This window comes from Manduca sexta, chromosome 11 (genome assembly GCF_014839805.1).
Source record: "Manduca sexta isolate Smith_Timp_Sample1 chromosome 11, JHU_Msex_v1.0, whole genome shotgun sequence".
NCBI lineage: Eukaryota > Metazoa > Arthropoda > Insecta > Lepidoptera > Sphingidae > Manduca > Manduca sexta.
This window is the reverse complement of record NC_051125.1, coordinates 4,187,189-4,204,109: the sequence shown is the minus strand read 5'-3', so window position 1 is coordinate 4,204,109 and position 16,921 is coordinate 4,187,189. Positions and strand designations below refer to the sequence as shown.

Below are 16,921 nucleotides of genomic sequence, written 5' to 3'. Positions count from 1 at the left end.
TCAATTTTTTTTTTTTTCACTATACTTTATACTAGATGGCGCAAGAATCACAAAAAGATGTAATGTAGAGTCAATAGATGACTTTACTTGTATTAAATAATGTTTAAGTTTAAATACGTAAATAATTTATTACAGTAGTAAATTAAAAATACGGTAGAAAATACGGTTGTTAGTTTATAAATTATATTTAACAACAAAATTTTATTTTGTTAAGGTGATCATAGACATGAAATTATTACTTGTATTGTTTAATAATTGACAACACCGGTCGTTGTTTTGTCTATGAACACATCACATGACCCTTTTATTTTGTCCCCGTGATCAAATTGTGGAAATTCAAAAATAATTACGCGCAATGGCTAAAGTGGAAATTGACGTTGATGACATGCATGAAAATTCGCTCGATAACAGGTAAAATAGCGTTGTATTTGTTACTTTTGGTGAAGTGAATTACATAATTGTCGCAAAATTGTGCCGCCGAAGGTCATAGCATTTTGCAACTTGGCAGACAAGAGCGCAGTAGTGTTGCGATTTATTTTTTTTGTAATTTACGAGTTTATGACTTATCGCGTTTATTTACAGTGCGGATAGTGAATATTTGGGTATCGGAGACGAAGGATCATTCGGTGAGTGTAACATTGTTTACTAAATTCCTCAAATGAGTCTCGATATCGTTTTCCATCAATTTAATTAACTCTATATTAAATTAGGTTAAATTTAATTATGCTTATATTACAGGAAGCGCAGAACAGAGATCACATTTAGTACCACAGTCCTTTTTAGATTCTAACGAGAATTCCACCTCATACAACTTCAAAGATATTTGTAAGTAAATTACTTGACATAAATCACTTAAAAACTCAGAACATACAACATGCAACCTTTAGAATAAGTTCTGCATCTCGATAGTGGTAATAGTGCTTAATAAATTTAAATAAAATTGTTGACTAAATCATACTAGTACTCGCAAGTAAATATCTATATGGGAAAGCCTCTGAAATCACATTTCTTATTCTTTTGATTTTAAGTTATCCAGTGAGACATATAAAGAGTGTTTTTTTTATGAAAAATGAAGAATTGTATTTTGTAAGCCTGATTTATTTATTATAAAGCTAGGCTTTTTTCCTTAATAGAATATTTTCTATAAAAATAGTTATAATTCTTAAAAATACTAAAAGATAGACTATGACATTTCTCCAGTATAAAGCGTAGGGACATTCAGCCACGTAAGTAGCTAAACTAATATAAAACTTTGAATCGCCTATAAGTGTTAAATTCCATTTTTTTTTTCTGTGAAGTAAAATAAATTCCGGATATTTCTCATATACTGACACTAATATTATTTCATATACAAAAAACTTGTATAAATTTAGCCCAGGGGCTACTAATGGTAGTATATAAACCTACTTAAGATAAACAATAGATGATATATGTATTTAATTTATTAGTTGAAAGATTTTATTGTGTCGAACAACATAAATCTTATGTTGTTTCAATCTAAATTCTACTGGATGTATAATAAATCCTCGAGCATCAATTGTATGTCACCTATTCAAATGCTAGTAACCAACATCCTGAATTACGATTACAATGATAGTTCACATCCTGGTTCCTTATTGTATGCAACATGCATCAGTCTTTAAAGTTGGTTATCTATCAGGAATATCTTCTCTGTATATCTTAGAAATTATTAAAGTCTATACAGTTTTACTAGTGTATGGAGTTAGTGAATTAATCAAATACTGATATAGTTCAGTCTAAATTAATAACTGTCAGTTTTGCAACATACCATTAAACTCGAAAAAGATATTATAGTGACAGTGAAATCCAATATATTACAAGTTACCGTTTACTGTATGTCATATTAAATTTGTTAATATGCAAATTAAATTAATGTTTGTTTTATTTCAGCTGGTTCCGTGACATACAAGTTAATATCAATGACGGGTGAAGAAACAATTACTGGAAATCCATCACCGTCCCCGCCACATAGTAAGTTTATTAATTAATTACGATTTTAAAAATTGTATTCTGTAATGTCAGGCCTTTTTTTGTCTCTGCTCTTTTGGGGCATATTAATTCTAGAAAGTTGTAAGTGCATAATTTTTGTACACCTTCGCTACTCATACTTTTTAATGGAATCTTTTTCGATTCGAATTTCGATTTACGAAATTTCCTTTGCCTCCGTGAGCCTTCACAAAAAAGCCCTAGGTATATTAATTAGCTCTAGGTAAAGATAAGAAATATTACTATAATTTTTTACAATTTGTAGACAATTCTTTGGGGTGGACTAGTTTGTTTTAAAAAGACCCTAATCCTTTAGTTAAATAAAACTTTTGTTTCTTAATGTTTTCTAAATCTTTATTTGATTGTAATTAATATTTTAGACGTTGTACATGACTATTAATTTATTTTAGTTCCTTTGTGTTATGATTATTTCGAAGTATACATATACTGATATACCAACAATTTATTTCTTTCAGATACAGAATTCTATGTGATTACAAACCCTGTTGAAGTATTTGGCACTACTGCTGCACCAAAGAAAGCCATTAGAAGAGATCCCATGCAGGCCAAAGCAGTCAATGCTAAAAAGGTAAAACCCCTTACATACTGATTAGTCTATGAATGAAATAAATGATTCTGTAAAATATACATTCACAAATTCTACAGGTACATAGTCCTAACAATCAATACAAAGAATTTATTGATTGATGAAATTTAACCTCCAACTCAAATGGGAGTTTCTAGATTTGATGCGTTTAGTGTTGTAGATCCAAAACATATGTTTTAGCTTGATCCCTTTTTTTTGCTTTCCTCTTGCTTTTGGAGATGATCATTCTAACTTCACAATTGGGTCTTGTCAATTTACACAGATGATATCGATTTGAATTTAGTGTACTGTATGTTAAGTCATACAGTACAGTTGTGTTATAACTTATGTGTTGATATAGACCAATTAAACATACAAATACATAATTTATATTTTAGCGTGATGATAAAAGGCGAGCCACACATAACGAAGTTGAGAGGCGTCGCCGTGATAAAATCAACAGTTGGATCACGAAACTAGCTGCCATGGTGCCTAACTCTGGGCTCCCAGACTCGGCTAGCAAGGGAGGCATTTTGGCGAAAGCTTGTGATCACATCGCTGACTTAACAAGCAGACAAAAAAGGTGAGATCTTATAGTACTTATCACATTTTGGTGATATATTTTTGTATCCTGGTAAATTATAATAATAACGATTTAGTGAGTCGGCAAGTAAGTCGTCCGATTGTACACATCACTGATTTACATCAGATTGCTACAGTGATTAATATAGAGCTTGTCTTTGAGAAGTAATTTCTAACTACGTCAATTTCAAAAGGAAGAAGTGGCGGCCCAATTTGGTATTTTAATTTTCTGTTCAGGCTCTACTTAAATCAAAAAACGTTTATGGCACCCAATTTTTAGTGTACATGGTGATAAATTCAAATTGTAATAAACAATTACAGTTGCATAAAACTATTGGATAATTGCTGTAATGTTTTATTGAATTTTATTATTCATATTTATATTCCAGGCTAGAAAAATTAGAAGAAGAGAATGAAAAACTTGTGCTAGAAGTATTAAGACTCAATCAAGAATTGGCCGAAGTACGCAAAGAGAACACGTCAATGCGTAACCAGCTTGCAGACAATTGCATAGTAATAAATCATAGGCCAAAGGACCAGAAATCATAGTTCAAGAGTAAAAGTTAGTTAGGCCTTATACTAACGGACTGAGTGAACCAAGGTGCTGACATAATGTGTTTACTGTGAAGTGACGTCATAATGCGGTAAAACTTGTGGGGATCAATATACAATCAATTTTCTTTATTAATTTCTTTTTGCAATGTAATAATGAGATGCAATTCAAATAATGATGGTTAAGACAAAGCCAAAGAGACATAACAGAATGAAATCAAGCATTAAGTGGAAATATTTCGATTAATAAGTTCTAAATAGTAATTAATTATTTACCCTAGAATTCTTGTTCATTCTAATTTAATGGAAATATAATTAATCTATCCAAATTGTGAATTGTTATTAGAATTGATTGTTAATGATCCTTATAGAGGTACAGTTGTATTGAAACAAGTTAATATTGTTTTAGGGTTTACTCCATAATATTTTTATGTGAATGTAATGTCTATTGTAATTGTTAAATTTATTTTATGTTACATATAAGTAAATAGTTTTTTTCCTAGTAAACATCATATCATATTAATGTTGCCAAATTGTATTTGTGTATTTTTTATTGTTTCTTTTCAGATTGTACCACACAAGAAATAGTTTGTGTTTGTTTTACATAATTACATGAGCACATTTAAATATTCCCCTTGTATAAAGCTTTAAAAACATCACTAAATCATAAATTATGGCAAATAGTTTCACATTGTATGCATAATGACGAGAGATTTCTCCCAAAGTATTTCTATTTATTCAATGTTTGTGGAGGTTATCAAGCAAAACTGACAAATAAAATGTATCAATCAGAATATAAAGTTATTTATATATTGGAAATTGTTGTATCACTTGTAGATTTTGGTTAGCTACTTTAAATGTTTGTATGCAGAGCTAACGTTAGATATTGGATTGGAATGTATGTGATTGAAAGGAGGCACTAATGTTGATTAGTTTACATCTAGACTCGTAGTTTTGTAATACAGGAACAATGTTCATAAAAGTAATGTAAATTATTAGTCAATGAACAAATATGAATAGTTGAGTAATTTGATAGTTTCAGAACTTGTTTGCATTATAAAAATACTATTTATAGTGTCCTGTAATTTGATTAGTTGAATATAAGTATGCAGTCACCTAATAATATTAACTGTCAGAAATAATTGTGGACATCGTGGAAATGTGAATATCTGCCCCTTAGAATGTGTAAACGATACGAACGTGCGTGTCGTTCGATTGTAATAACTTGATTGGTCAGTAGAACAACGCGTGTCACGTGTCGGTCTCTCGGCCAATCACAATTGAACGACAAACGTTCGTATGGGGTTTTATGCAACATTTTAGCGGGGCCTTGAATTTTTCACGAATTACTAACTTCCACAGGTATTTCTGACGGTTAGTATGATATTGAGATATATATTTTTGTCATTTTGATCAGTTTTTAAAATGCAAATAATTTCATTTCATATATAATAAAGACACGCAGACACTAATGTTTTATGTTCCGGTTGTGAAAGCGACATAATTTCAAATCCTTGAATAGTCCAAGTGTTCAAATATACATTAATGATTTTTTTATTCATCAATCATGATTTAGTACACCCGCCTACACCAAAATATGTCATCGGAAAATCATAAGCATTTAAAATAAAGCATCGGTTGTATAAGTTCAATTGCGAATTGCACAATTGTAAAAATCACAATGAATGTTGAAATAATATTCGTTTTGGGTATCGGCACTTATTTTACGCAGGGGACGGTAGTTGCATGCTCCCTTTGAGGTTATCATTGGTCAGTCATCAGAGCACTAATTGTACAAGGGGCTTTGCAATGATTTGCCTTCGAGATAATACGTAATATATTCGACATAACAATTATTCAGGGCTGTCAAGTCCATTGATACCCCCTATACCAAATAAATTTATGATTATGGATATATTATCTGCTTAACTATCCCTACCAACTTGTATAGCGCTAAGATATGTGCCGATACCTAGGGCCGTATTAATAGATACAACTCAATTTAGCTCTGAAGTGCGATTTCAGCTGAAACACTGTGAAGTTAGTCAGCATCTTAATATAGTTGCGATTTTATAAAGTAGCGTCAACAGCTCAAATATCTTAAGGCGATACCTCAAGGTCCATTTTCATACATTTTGTTTCACCTTTAATCTGGGTAACTAAACAAGTATTGACAAGTGAAGAATTTAAATTCACGTCTAGTTAGTGATTAGTTCTCGCAGTTGAAAGAAAAACGTAAAAATAATTAATAATCATGGATATTTCGGCCTTTAAAATTTAATATGACGAAATTTTAAATTCTTTACTTGCCAATACTTGTTTAGTTACCCAGATTAAAGGTGAAACAAAATGTATGAAAATGGACCTTGAGGTATCGCCTTAAGTTACAGTATATGTCTGATTGTAATGACTCAGTTGACAACAGGCACTAAAATGACACCTCTAGGTTTGTTTATTAAATAGTTCAATACATTAAATGTCTACTTAAGTTGCAACTCAAGATTGGATTATTAATACGGCCCGTAATCTATTCTAAAAACCACTAACCCGTACAGATTTCAAGTAAATGCGGAGGTTCAAGCATTACATTATGTTTGTTTTATGTGTCTGTCAATGTGTCACCACGCTGGATAATGGGGTAACGTTTTGTATTTTTTTTTTTTCTAATTAGCTCGGATCTACTGGAAATATAATCGAGTGTTGTTGATACGTGCGTTTTCTTTATAAATTACCGTATTTATTAATATCAATCTGATTTCTTTATCTTTTAATGCTACAGAGAGATATATTATGATCAATGTCAATAAACTATTCCAATTGCTACGTAAGGAATAACTGGAAGACCAGGATGATCACTGAAATGACAACTTCACAATCAGACGTATATCCGTTGATTAGCGCGACTGTACGGGCCGTTGATCTTATTTCAAAATTGGGTTCTATTTGTATTTATTAAAATACATACACTACAGGATCAAACCCGAGAATAAACCAATCAAAAGACGTCATCTACGTTCTGTTATGTAAAACTATTTTGATTGGTCCATTTTCACTTTGGTTCCAAAGATCGCAGTTACGAAAGTTTATTGGAATCGGTCGATAGGTACCTACTCCGAGCACTATAGAAAAGCAATGTATTTGCATACATTCCGACTCACTGGGGGTCTTGCGCACATACATGATTATAAAAAATAAAAATAATTTTAACAAAAAATTAAACCGCCTTCAAAAACTACTCAAAACCAAAAAATAATTTCACATAACGGGTATATATTGGATACCAATTTTGGAGTCGGTGCCTAATTAAAATTGCTAGTTAGCTATATTTGTTGCATAGTCCATCTATGAGCTAAATTTCTTTCAAATCAATTAAAAGGAGTAGGTTTGCGTGTACTACTAACAAACATACGCAATGAAAGGTGTAATACCAAGCACATGTATGGTGTTTCATCTTTTTATTTCCTCTTTTTTCGAGGCAGGGAGTTTAATACACCCACATTTGATGCTATATTTAACAACCCAGCTATATGTAACAGGGGAACAATTTGGGTAGTGTACAGTCACAAATTTATTATAAATAAAAAATATATATTTCTTTTCCTATTTATTTTTCAGCTCGAAGTGACAAACGCATATGTTACATCCACTTGACTTTGATCTTTTGACTTTTCCTCTTCTGCCACCTTATTTCTTAACCTTATGCATATCTTAGACTTGAGTATGTGATTCTTCAATTCCATTTTCTTTACAAATCTTTTATCACAATAATGGCACTGAAAATGCCTTTCATCTGGAAATATATAATTTACTAAATATAATTTTTCTCTGTATAAACAACAACTAATGTTTACTTATTCCGTCTAATGGCACGTGATAGCTCGATAAAATTGATGATTTTTTTTTATTGCTTTGAATGACGAGACGTGCTTGCCGTTCGCCTGATGGTAAGCGATACGACCGCCCATAAACAGTAGAAACACCATCAAACACCTTGAATTATAAAGTATTGTTTGGTATCCCACTGCGCTCGCCATCCGTAGACATGAGATTTTAAGTTTTATTATGACCAGTAGTTACACTGGCTACAATGACCTTCTAACCGGAACACAACAGTGACTACACACTGTTGCTTGTCGGTAGAAATAGACATTGCGGTGGTACCTACCCAGGCGGACACTCATATGAGAGACCAACCACCAGTAATAGCTCCTAATTATCAGCATTGGGAGACAATTGGACTTATGTAAAATACTGCAACCTCCACTATGCACGCACACACGCTCCGCGCTCAATGTGCGCGTAAAACGAACACGCACGCAGCGTCTACGCGCCAAGTCCTCGCCTGATACCGGCTTATTGATTATGTTTTTTGCAGTTAATTATTTGTGTAATCTATTTTTATTCAAGTATGGTATATATTAATAAGTATAAAATTACTTGCCCTACAACTTAAAATAATTTTAAAATTATCCTCAACAAAATGTTAGATACGTACCAATATGCAGTTTAACATGTTTTATAAGGGCGTCGCGGCGAGAGAATGCACGCTGGCAATGTTCACATTTAAATGGACGTTCGCCGGTGTGACGCCTGTAACACGAACGTAAAAATATGGCACAAATTAGATTAAAATTAGACAATATATTTTGTAAAATGGCATTGCACAAAACATCCCGTTTAGTTCTTAGGCAGAGGCGGCGTTTGGGGGAGGCGAACCGGGTAACCGCCCGGGGCCTGGCGCTTACAGAGGCCTCGCACGGTGCCTCGCAGGACCTTTTTTTACGTCCTTACCGATGAAACTGTTAAAACAGGGGAACGGTTTTTTACTCTGCCCGGGGCCTCGCGTCTGTATCTTTTTGCATTCGCCTGGGGCCTGGCGTCGTTTAGGGCCGCCACTGTTCTTAGATAGGCATTGCATTTTCAATAATTGTTTCATTGAGGACAGTTGAACCTTCATGAGAACCAGTAGTTTTATAAAAGTATGAAACATTTTACAAATATTACCTCATATGACTGACTAAATCGGATGACCTAAAGAATCCTTTTCCACACTCGCTACAAGTTGATGTATAGTTCTTGGTATGACGTAGTTTATGTATCCTGTAGTTGTTGTAGTGATTGCTAACGGCACCACATATATTGCACACATATTGCTGAAATATATTTCGTTATTAGTAGGCATAATTAATAATAAAAATATTTGAACATATTTAAATTCAACCAGTATTTGTATCCTTTCCTTAGCTTTAGTGATAAAGGGAACTTAGTATACAAAAGAATTAATTAATGATTAATTATAGTTACGCGAATATTAGACATTGAAAATTTTCAAAAGCCTTAAATAGCTAAAGGTCGCGTCATTGAATCTATTAAATACCAAATTGTATTTCTGAACATTTATATAATAATATCAAAATTAAATCGAGAAGCAATAACTCATGTACTCTAATATTAAAATTAGTACATTAACATACCTTTCCCGTATGCTGTTTCTTGAGTATTTGCCCAGTATGTGAAGTCATATGCGTGTCTAATTTAACTTGTGAGCCGAAAGTAAGCAAACATCGTTCACATTTGTATGTTTTGTTGTCATCCTGCGAATAAAAACGATATAAGCCATCTTGCATTACTTACTACTTACTTACTATATCCACACTTATAATTTGAGATTTCATAACCATAGTCCTGAAACCAAATACGGTCGATTTCAACAAATGATCCAATTTTTACATTCTGACCACATAAATTTTATTGTGATTTGGACTGATTTGAACCTAAGCCTTCTTCTTCAGCTTCGAATGTGAAAATAGACCATTGAAAATGTATGTTGGGATCATTTGTTGGAGGTGATCGATAGTTGCGAACAGAGAAAAAAAATCAGAGTGCAGTTTTTCGCGGTTAATAATTCTTTGAAAGTCAATATCGAGGTTTTCATGTATTTGGGCACTTACTTTATGATTCATCTTATGCCTGTAATATCGTGCATCATCTCTAAATCCTTTTCCACATGTATCACACGTCCTCAATTTGTGTTTGTATGCATATTTATCTGGGTTGCTGATTTTTAATTTATGTATTTTCGCAGAATGTATTCTCAAAGCTTTGGAGCTCGAAAAATTTTTTGAACACACTTTGCAAATACAATTTTCGATGTCAAATTTATCCTCGACAGACCACTGATCCGATTTAACTTTCAATTCTGTTTCTGGTTTTGTTTCATTATCATTTTGTTTTTCCATCTCTAGTTCTTTATCATTCTGGTTAAAGAATTCTTCTATCATATCCATGTCTCCTGCTATGGCTTCATATTTTTCTATACATTGTCCTATTTTAATTTCAGTTGTATCTTCTCCACCATCAATATCAAGTTTTTTTCCAAAGAGAATGTTTGTTATTGTTGGTGTTGATGGCGCTGAGACCTCTGGGAACACTACTTTAAACAGAGAATTGTAAGCTGCGTAGATCAATAAAATAATATTTATAACAAAGAATAAGAATTGTATTACTTACCAGGTGGCGAAACAAGCAAATCTGCCAAAGAAAACTCCTTGCCATCCCCATCTTTTAAAGCATTTTCAAGATTTCTATCAATAGTGCACTGCATTTGTACTTTAGATGTATCTTCCGTAGCCACTTTCTTATCATCAACTTCTAACTGTACAGGTGCAGGCTCTACATCTGTCGGTATGTAATAATTTTGTGGGCGCGTACCTAAATATAACTCTTCATCAACAGTAATGTTTTGGTCTATATCCACCAAATTTCCATCAAGATCAATTGGATCTAAGCTTTTATCTCCTGCAAAAAAATCTTTTACAATTTTATCACTGTCTTGAGCATCTTCATTTAGAATATTCAATTTGTTTTCAATACTTTCATTCTCTTTATTCTGCGGTTTTTCTGGTTTATCTGAATTGTCAACTTTGCCCATCAATTTTTTAGTTGAAAAATAATGAATCTCGCCATTTTTGTTTTCCGTTATTTTTTTCGGCGTAAAGCCGTGTGTCGATCTTGGAGTTGAAAATGGACTGAAACTGTTGTAATAAAAAAAAAAAAAGTTTAGAACAGATGCCAGACTATGTCTTAGTCTCTACTAAAGATGATAGATATAAAGTTTTTACAAACGCTTCATTACTTTTAAACAATGTTTAAGTCAAGAGAAGATATTAATGTATTAAACAAAACACACACACACACATCACGCCTTTATTCTCCAAGGAGTAGGTGGAGTCACCTACTTGTTGCCAAGTGTCCTATGTGACAGGGGGTGAACCCATCGCCATTTGGGGCACAAATTCTAAACTTCAGGCTGATACTGAATAGAAAAGACCAAAAGCACTTTGCCCGCCCCGGCGAATCGACCTCAAGACCTCAGAGCGCTGTCTCCGCAGGAAACATTAATATATAAAAAAATAAAATAAATAGTCTCATAACAGTAAAGAGTTTTAAATTTGGTTACTTTGTATACACCAGTAAACTTACCTGAAATCTAACCTAAAGTCGGTGTCAATCGACGCATCTTCTTGCAGCCAGTGTGAGTCCAGTGAATCATCCAAAACATCTGCCTCTTCTTCGATAACCTCACGAATGATACGAGCTTCGGTGTCGGGCATCTCCTCACCCTGCATTATATCCGTCATGAAGTTACGGATACTTGTACATGTTGACTCTGAAAACAATGTCTGAATATATTATATAGGGTGGATTTTGGATACAGGGCAGTAAGGGTAAGCTACCTATCCACTGTAGCTATAAAAAAAGTTTCTTACGACACTGTCCATAATTTTTGAAGGAATTAACATGTGCATTCACAGGTATTGTAAAAAGTAACAGTCAGCAAGAAAATGGGCGATTATGTATAAAATAAATATGCAAATTTTTCTTGTTAGTTATAAAGATCAAAAAGTATTTTTGGGACCATTACAGACTAGAATACTTTTAAGATTAAATATTGCGAAAAAATTCCCATGCATTTTACAGGATCCGTGATTACACATATAAACATAAAAAAAACTATAAATACAAGGTCTTAAGAAAGTTTTTTTGTGGCTACAGCGGTTAAGATGCCCTTGCTGTCTCCTCTCAATACATCCAGTATATTGTAACTTTGTGGTTTCAGCAGTATTTGTTAGATATTTTATTTTTACACTAATATTCTGATGGACCAATCAATTAAATTACTTTTACTTTGTCATGAATTGGAAAGTGTATGACACGAAAACCATTACAAATGTATTGTTGGGGATAGTACAATATTATGCAAGTAGAATTGCATTAGGCAAAAAAAAAATCAAAGGACAGTTAAAGCTGAAAGGGTGACTGTTTATGTATCAATGTCATTTAGCATCTTTCAGTGTTTACCAGTGCTAGTTATATGGTATTGCACTATCTCTGACAATATATAAATAAATTAATGAAATTTTTTTTTAACAAAGTTTTAGTATCCAGTTATACATTACCATTATCTTCATCTCTGCTAATTTGATTGCCTGGAGTACTGTTTCCTATTATCTGAGGAAATCTGTGAAGAAATTAGTATGGGTTATAAAATGTAAGGTTTGTTATTAAAACAAATAAAAATTTATAAATTTACCGTATGGTCAGTGCATCATCATTGTTTTTTAAAAATGTGCAGAAATCCAAATTCTCGCCGGCATCTTGTAATCCTAAGTAGTTTTTGAACTTTTTGTCTGATGATCGGCAGAGTTTTTTGAATTTGCAAGCAAGTTTCATGCTTAGATAACAGTCTTTGCACAATTGGAAAACAAAAGCGTCATTGCGTTTCACCTGCAAAATCAATTAGAAATTTAGGAATATCCATAAATATTGTAATACCATAATTGACTGATTTGTAATTTGTCTTCCATGGTACCCCAGTACAAAGGAGGTAGGTGCTATTCTACTTTGTACTTCCTAACGAAACTGTAGCATGTCCATCCCGAGTCGTATCTAACGTAGAATCTTGTTCTACTGCTTTAGAATGGAACTAGTTTGCAGATAAAATAATATTCTATGGAGCTACTTGTAATGTTTTTTTTTTATTAAATTTAGCCCTAATAATATTCTTATTTTTTACAACTTGAGGGTTTTTTTAATACAAGGAAACACTTACTTGTAAACCGGTAGAATAAACAAACAACCTTCGATTTTTCTCGGTATATTGCAATAATGCTGTAGGGTTATCATATTTAATTAAACATCCTCGACAAAAACCCTCCATTATTACGAAACAATCACTAAAACTACCTCTGTAAATTAGTTTTTTATTGCTTTAACACAGAAATAGGTAGTTTGCATTAGTTTGTTTCTGCCAGAAATCGGAATCCATTTCGCAAAGCTCTTGCAGTTTTTGGGTTTGAGTAAACATTAGAGATTGACATTATCAAATTTGTCAATAGTATTTGTCTGTTGTCAAAATATGTCGTGATTTTTTTTTCTCTCTCTCTGGCCGTGTCGTGATTAAACTGTCAAGAATATTTAGCCGTGTAAATTAGCTGCGTTCAGTATAAAGCTATTCATTCATAGATAATTGAATTTGTTCTGTTGTAAGTTATAATTTTTGAAACCGTCATATTATGATTTCCTGTCTCATCCATATTTATAAATAGTGCAGAAAATCCTTTTTTTATTTGGTTTAGATATCTTTCAAACAAAATAATTAGGTATCAACAATCAATTTGGGGGTTTCATACGGGCGCCACCTGGTAGCACTGAACATCAGCTGTCAACTGTCATATATCCTACTTGTGACTTGTGAGAAAAAATTGCAAAAATAAACATGACAAAATATATTTAAAACAAGCATATACACAGAACTATAGAAAATGGAGAATTCTCATGTAAACGTGACTATTAATCAACCAAAAAAGGTACTACATTTTAGTGACGGCGTAGAGGAAGAAATGGAGGAGGAACACATAAGCGAAGTTGATTCGAAGCCGCCAGAACCAAATGTTGACCCAGTAAGTGTTATTATTGTTTGCTTGTAAGGCAATCGATGACTAATAACCTTGGTTATGAATGTTTTAATATGCTAGCCGTACCTAGCTTGTTAAATATTTAGTAAATGCCTCAGCCGTAAATTTAAACACTAATTTTATAATCATAATGTAGTAATAATAAATGTGCATTTTTATTTTTTATATCCTATTTTCCTAAATTTCCAGAAACAATTAACTTGGGGACCATGGTTCTCGCATTATGCCTGGAAGTCTGGCACAAAAGTATTAAATGCAGTGGATAGTGCAGGGGAAACATTAGCCAGCTTATTTGGCATCACCACACCAAAATATCAAATAGAAATAAATGAGTATGAGAGAATTAAAGAAGAGAAGAAGAAGTTGGAAGAAGAATCGGCTGGTTGGGTGCCACAGAGTGCGGGTGGCGATATACCGTTAGTACTTAATGAACCGTTAAAAGCAGGGGAGAGGAATGGACAAGTTTAGACTATAAAACAACTGCAGTGATTATAGATATGACTCACATATCCAGATGACTCACACATATGTTCATCCTCTATATTTATTGTCACAATCAAATATACAAGAATGATTAGTAAACATTTGAGTAAGGAAACTCTATGATTGTAACATTATGGAATTACATTTTAAATATAACAGTAATATCTATATGTGATATTGGTTTATTAATAACATTCTGATGTAAAATAATTGTTTATGTATACTGTTTATAAAGTGCGAAAAAAAAATATTTAGTGATAAAAAATTTGCTGTATTGTATCTATGTATTTTGATAAAATATATAAATTTTACATGTGGGTTTATCATATGATATAGCATATCAAGTTTATAGAAGAATAAGATTATAATATTTCACTTGGCAAATAATCTGCCGTAATATATTCGTTGATTGATATTGTCTACAATATTCATATAATTCAAAAATGATAATTAAGTCATTGTATTTCTAAATAAAATGGCAAAATTTTATATTTTGTGCTTAATATACTAGATCAAACTGTCCTTTACACAACTTTTTACAGGATCAGTTATGATTAATTAAATGGATGAATTGAGATTTTTTATACTTTTCAAAATATTCTATGGTATTGCTTGATGTGTAAATTTTTAATTGATATAGTTTAGGAATTACAATATTTAAAAAAAAAAAAACTTTATGCAATGGTTGCACCACTGCCTTACAATTCAGAGATAAAGGCTCGAGCTTATATTTTATTAACTTAGAATAATATTAAGTTTAATACCAGACACTTATTGTATTAGTCTTTTTTAGAATATAATAAATTATGATTTTACATGATAGAAAGCATCACAAATATTTAATGTTTAAGTTATTTGAATTATATTTTATTTTATGTAAATGTATTTTGTGTAAATAAAGAATTTATATAAATGGCAGCATTTTTTTAAACAGCTTTTATATTAGCTGGCTCTTGGTACCATCCATGACAGAATTCTATGCATATTTTCAAAATGTTAAACAGTGAATGGGGACAGTGAACTTCAGTTTGAATTTTTGAAATCATTGAAGGCTTGGCCTGTGGCTCAGCAGATAGCCAGCTTAGTGGGTATTAATTAATATCCATATGATAAAAAAATTTAAAACAAACAATTTTGTGTTTTAGTTATTTCGATGTCTAACAATCGCGTACGAAATTATTAACGTTCGTAAAGATGACATATTGTAAAATGTGTTTCTTTTTTATGTGTATTATAAATTTCGAAAGATAGCTTTTAAAAATATGGGTAGCGCTGTTTTGCTGGGAGAGAGCCTTAAGAACTAAGCTGTTTTTGTTGTTTTGTCATTTATTTGAGATTTCGAGGTATTTAATTAAAATTATAAATTATGGTACCTGCTATCACCACAATATTTTATAATAGTTTTATAACTATTCTAATAAGATTTATTAATTTATAACAGTGACATCTATTGGGGAATAGTTAGTACTTAACATACAGCGGCCTAGTTAGTTATATCTTGTGAATGTAGTTGTAATCGCCAGATGGCGTAGTGGTTTTAAATTTATTAGTTTTGTTTATTGTTAAAGATATCTTTATTTAGTACTTAAATGATGAAATCAAATTACAACTTAGTACTTTGGTTTAATTTGTTTTAATAACTGATGTTGACCTATCAATCTACCTGTGACATCGATCAAAATTAAGTTTATGTAATTCGTAAAAAAATCATTGTAACAGTATTTTTTGGCTTATGAGTCTAAAAAAGTAGGTATGTTATCGATTAATTAATTGTAAACTGATCGTCATAAGGTACATTTTTCTTAGCTGAACATACATTATAAATTACACCCCTGGCAAGATTGACAAGCGGAGTGACGTAAGTGGACTGCAACTGATAGTGCCAAATTGAACCTTATTATTATTGCCATAAGAATAAAAGTCGTAGTGCCATGACTTCATATGTTATTATTTTCGGTGTTTAGCATGTGATATGTCGAAATGTAAACGGTTCGAGCCGTGTCGTGTCCGCAGATCAATATGCGTGCTATGCGAGGGTGTTTAGAGCGGTGCGATTGGCCAGCGTGTGTGGGGCGTGGCCCGTGTATGAGGCGGCGCGCGCTCACACACCGCGTTTTGGCGCCAAATTAACCGATTGGCATTCCATTTTCAAGTTTTAAGAGAGCTGGCCGATGGGCAAGGCGGACTTGCGTTTTAAACATTTTTTTCTGCGACATTATGATATGACTTTTTTATGTTTATATCAATTGAATAAATTATGTAGTATATACTTATCTATTTTAAAAAATACGTAATATTTTTAATTTTATATTTTTTATAACTACAATATTTTCAACTGACATTTCGATGGCTCCTAAGTGCCTAAACTATCATATCTAAAAAAATAGCGATATTATTTTTTTTTACTTTCATTATCTAAATATTGTTTACTACCAAACCAACCATCGATTTAAAATATTTTAATTAAATATAGGCCAATAATTAAGTAGGTACGTCATAAAACTATATTTACAATGCTGATCATAAAGAGTCATGATATTTTCATATCATGATTACGACTACGATTATTTAGATGAAATAAGTATGTATTTAGGTACCAATTTAAAAAGCTTTCAGAACGTTTGAGACAACAATGCATTCATATTTGCTGACCGTATCGTTAAGACGACGTATTTCTTAAGAATACGTTTTGTACGAAGAATGAGGTTGACCTCAATATTTTTTAGTCTGAAAT

The 16,921-nt window shown here is 32.2% G+C and overlaps 3 protein-coding genes across 4 annotated transcripts; 2 read left to right on the top strand and 1 right to left on the bottom strand.

Moving 5' to 3' along the window:
- The first annotated feature begins 253 nt into the window (after positions 1-253).
- Positions 254-5,656, top strand: LOC115442219 (upstream stimulatory factor 2). Its single transcript, XM_030167223.2, has 7 exons — positions 254-411; positions 583-626; positions 739-825; positions 1,912-1,992; positions 2,484-2,596; positions 2,992-3,176; positions 3,565-5,656. Exons 1-7 carry the CDS (start codon positions 356-358, stop codon positions 3,722-3,724), a joined length of 726 nt encoding a protein of 241 aa, XP_030023083.1. The 5' UTR covers positions 254-355; the 3' UTR covers positions 3,725-5,656.
- Positions 5,657-7,318: 1,662 nt separating this feature from the next.
- Positions 7,319-13,190, bottom strand: LOC115442723 (zinc finger protein 227). 2 transcript variants are annotated; one of them, XM_030167872.2, is made up of 10 exons: positions 12,840-13,190; positions 12,321-12,514; positions 12,187-12,248; positions 11,210-11,396; positions 10,238-10,761; positions 9,679-10,157; positions 9,202-9,321; positions 8,732-8,880; positions 8,223-8,317; positions 7,319-7,517 (listed from the first exon to the last, which is right to left on the bottom strand). In XM_030167872.2, the coding sequence occupies exons 1-10, from the start codon at positions 12,945-12,947 to the stop codon at positions 7,339-7,341; spliced, it is 2,097 nt and encodes a 698-aa protein (XP_030023732.2). In that variant the 5' UTR covers positions 12,948-13,190; the 3' UTR covers positions 7,319-7,338. The 2 variants fall into 2 exon arrangements, with proteins under 2 accessions (XP_030023732.2, XP_030023722.2); XM_030167862.2 differs by having other exon boundaries at positions 9,679-10,160; positions 12,840-13,189.
- A 240-nt stretch (positions 13,191-13,430) lies between these two features.
- Positions 13,431-14,893, top strand: LOC115442844 (protein FAM177A1). Its single transcript, XM_030168027.2, has 2 exons — positions 13,431-13,689; positions 13,894-14,893. The coding sequence occupies exons 1-2, from the start codon at positions 13,552-13,554 to the stop codon at positions 14,170-14,172; spliced, it is 417 nt and encodes a 138-aa protein (XP_030023887.2). The 5' UTR covers positions 13,431-13,551; the 3' UTR covers positions 14,173-14,893.
- The last annotated feature ends 2,028 nt before the right edge of the window (positions 14,894-16,921 follow it).

What these genes read in the sequence shown, in the direction of transcription:
- LOC115442219 (XM_030167223.2), top strand. Translation starts at nt 356, where the DNA reads ATGGCTAAAGTGGAAATTGACGTTGATGACATGCATGAAAATTCGCTC. An exon ending in GAAAATTCGCTCGATAACAG is followed by an intron (nt 412 to 582) that starts GTAAAATAGCGT and finishes GTTTATTTACAG; the next exon opens with TGCGGATAGTGAATATTTGG. An exon ending in AAGCAGTCAATGCTAAAAAG is followed by an intron (nt 2,597 to 2,991) that starts GTAAAACCCCTT and finishes TTTATATTTTAG; the next exon opens with CGTGATGATAAAAGGCGAGC.
- LOC115442723 (XM_030167862.2), bottom strand. Translation starts at nt 12,947, where the DNA reads ATGGAGGGTTTTTGTCGAGGATGTTTAATTAAATATGATAACCCTACA. An exon ending in TTTGCTTGTTTCGCCACCTG is followed by an intron (nt 10,161 to 10,237) that starts GTAAGTAATACA and finishes CTCTGTTTAAAG; the next exon opens with TAGTGTTCCCAGAGGTCTCA. An exon ending in AGAAACAGCATACGGGAAAG is followed by an intron (nt 8,881 to 9,201) that starts GTATGTTAATGT and finishes AATATATTTCAG; the next exon opens with CAATATGTGTGCAATATATG.
- LOC115442844 (XM_030168027.2), top strand. Translation starts at nt 13,552, where the DNA reads ATGGAGAATTCTCATGTAAACGTGACTATTAATCAACCAAAAAAGGTA. An exon ending in CAGAACCAAATGTTGACCCA is followed by an intron (nt 13,690 to 13,893) that starts GTAAGTGTTATT and finishes CTAAATTTCCAG; the next exon opens with AAACAATTAACTTGGGGACC.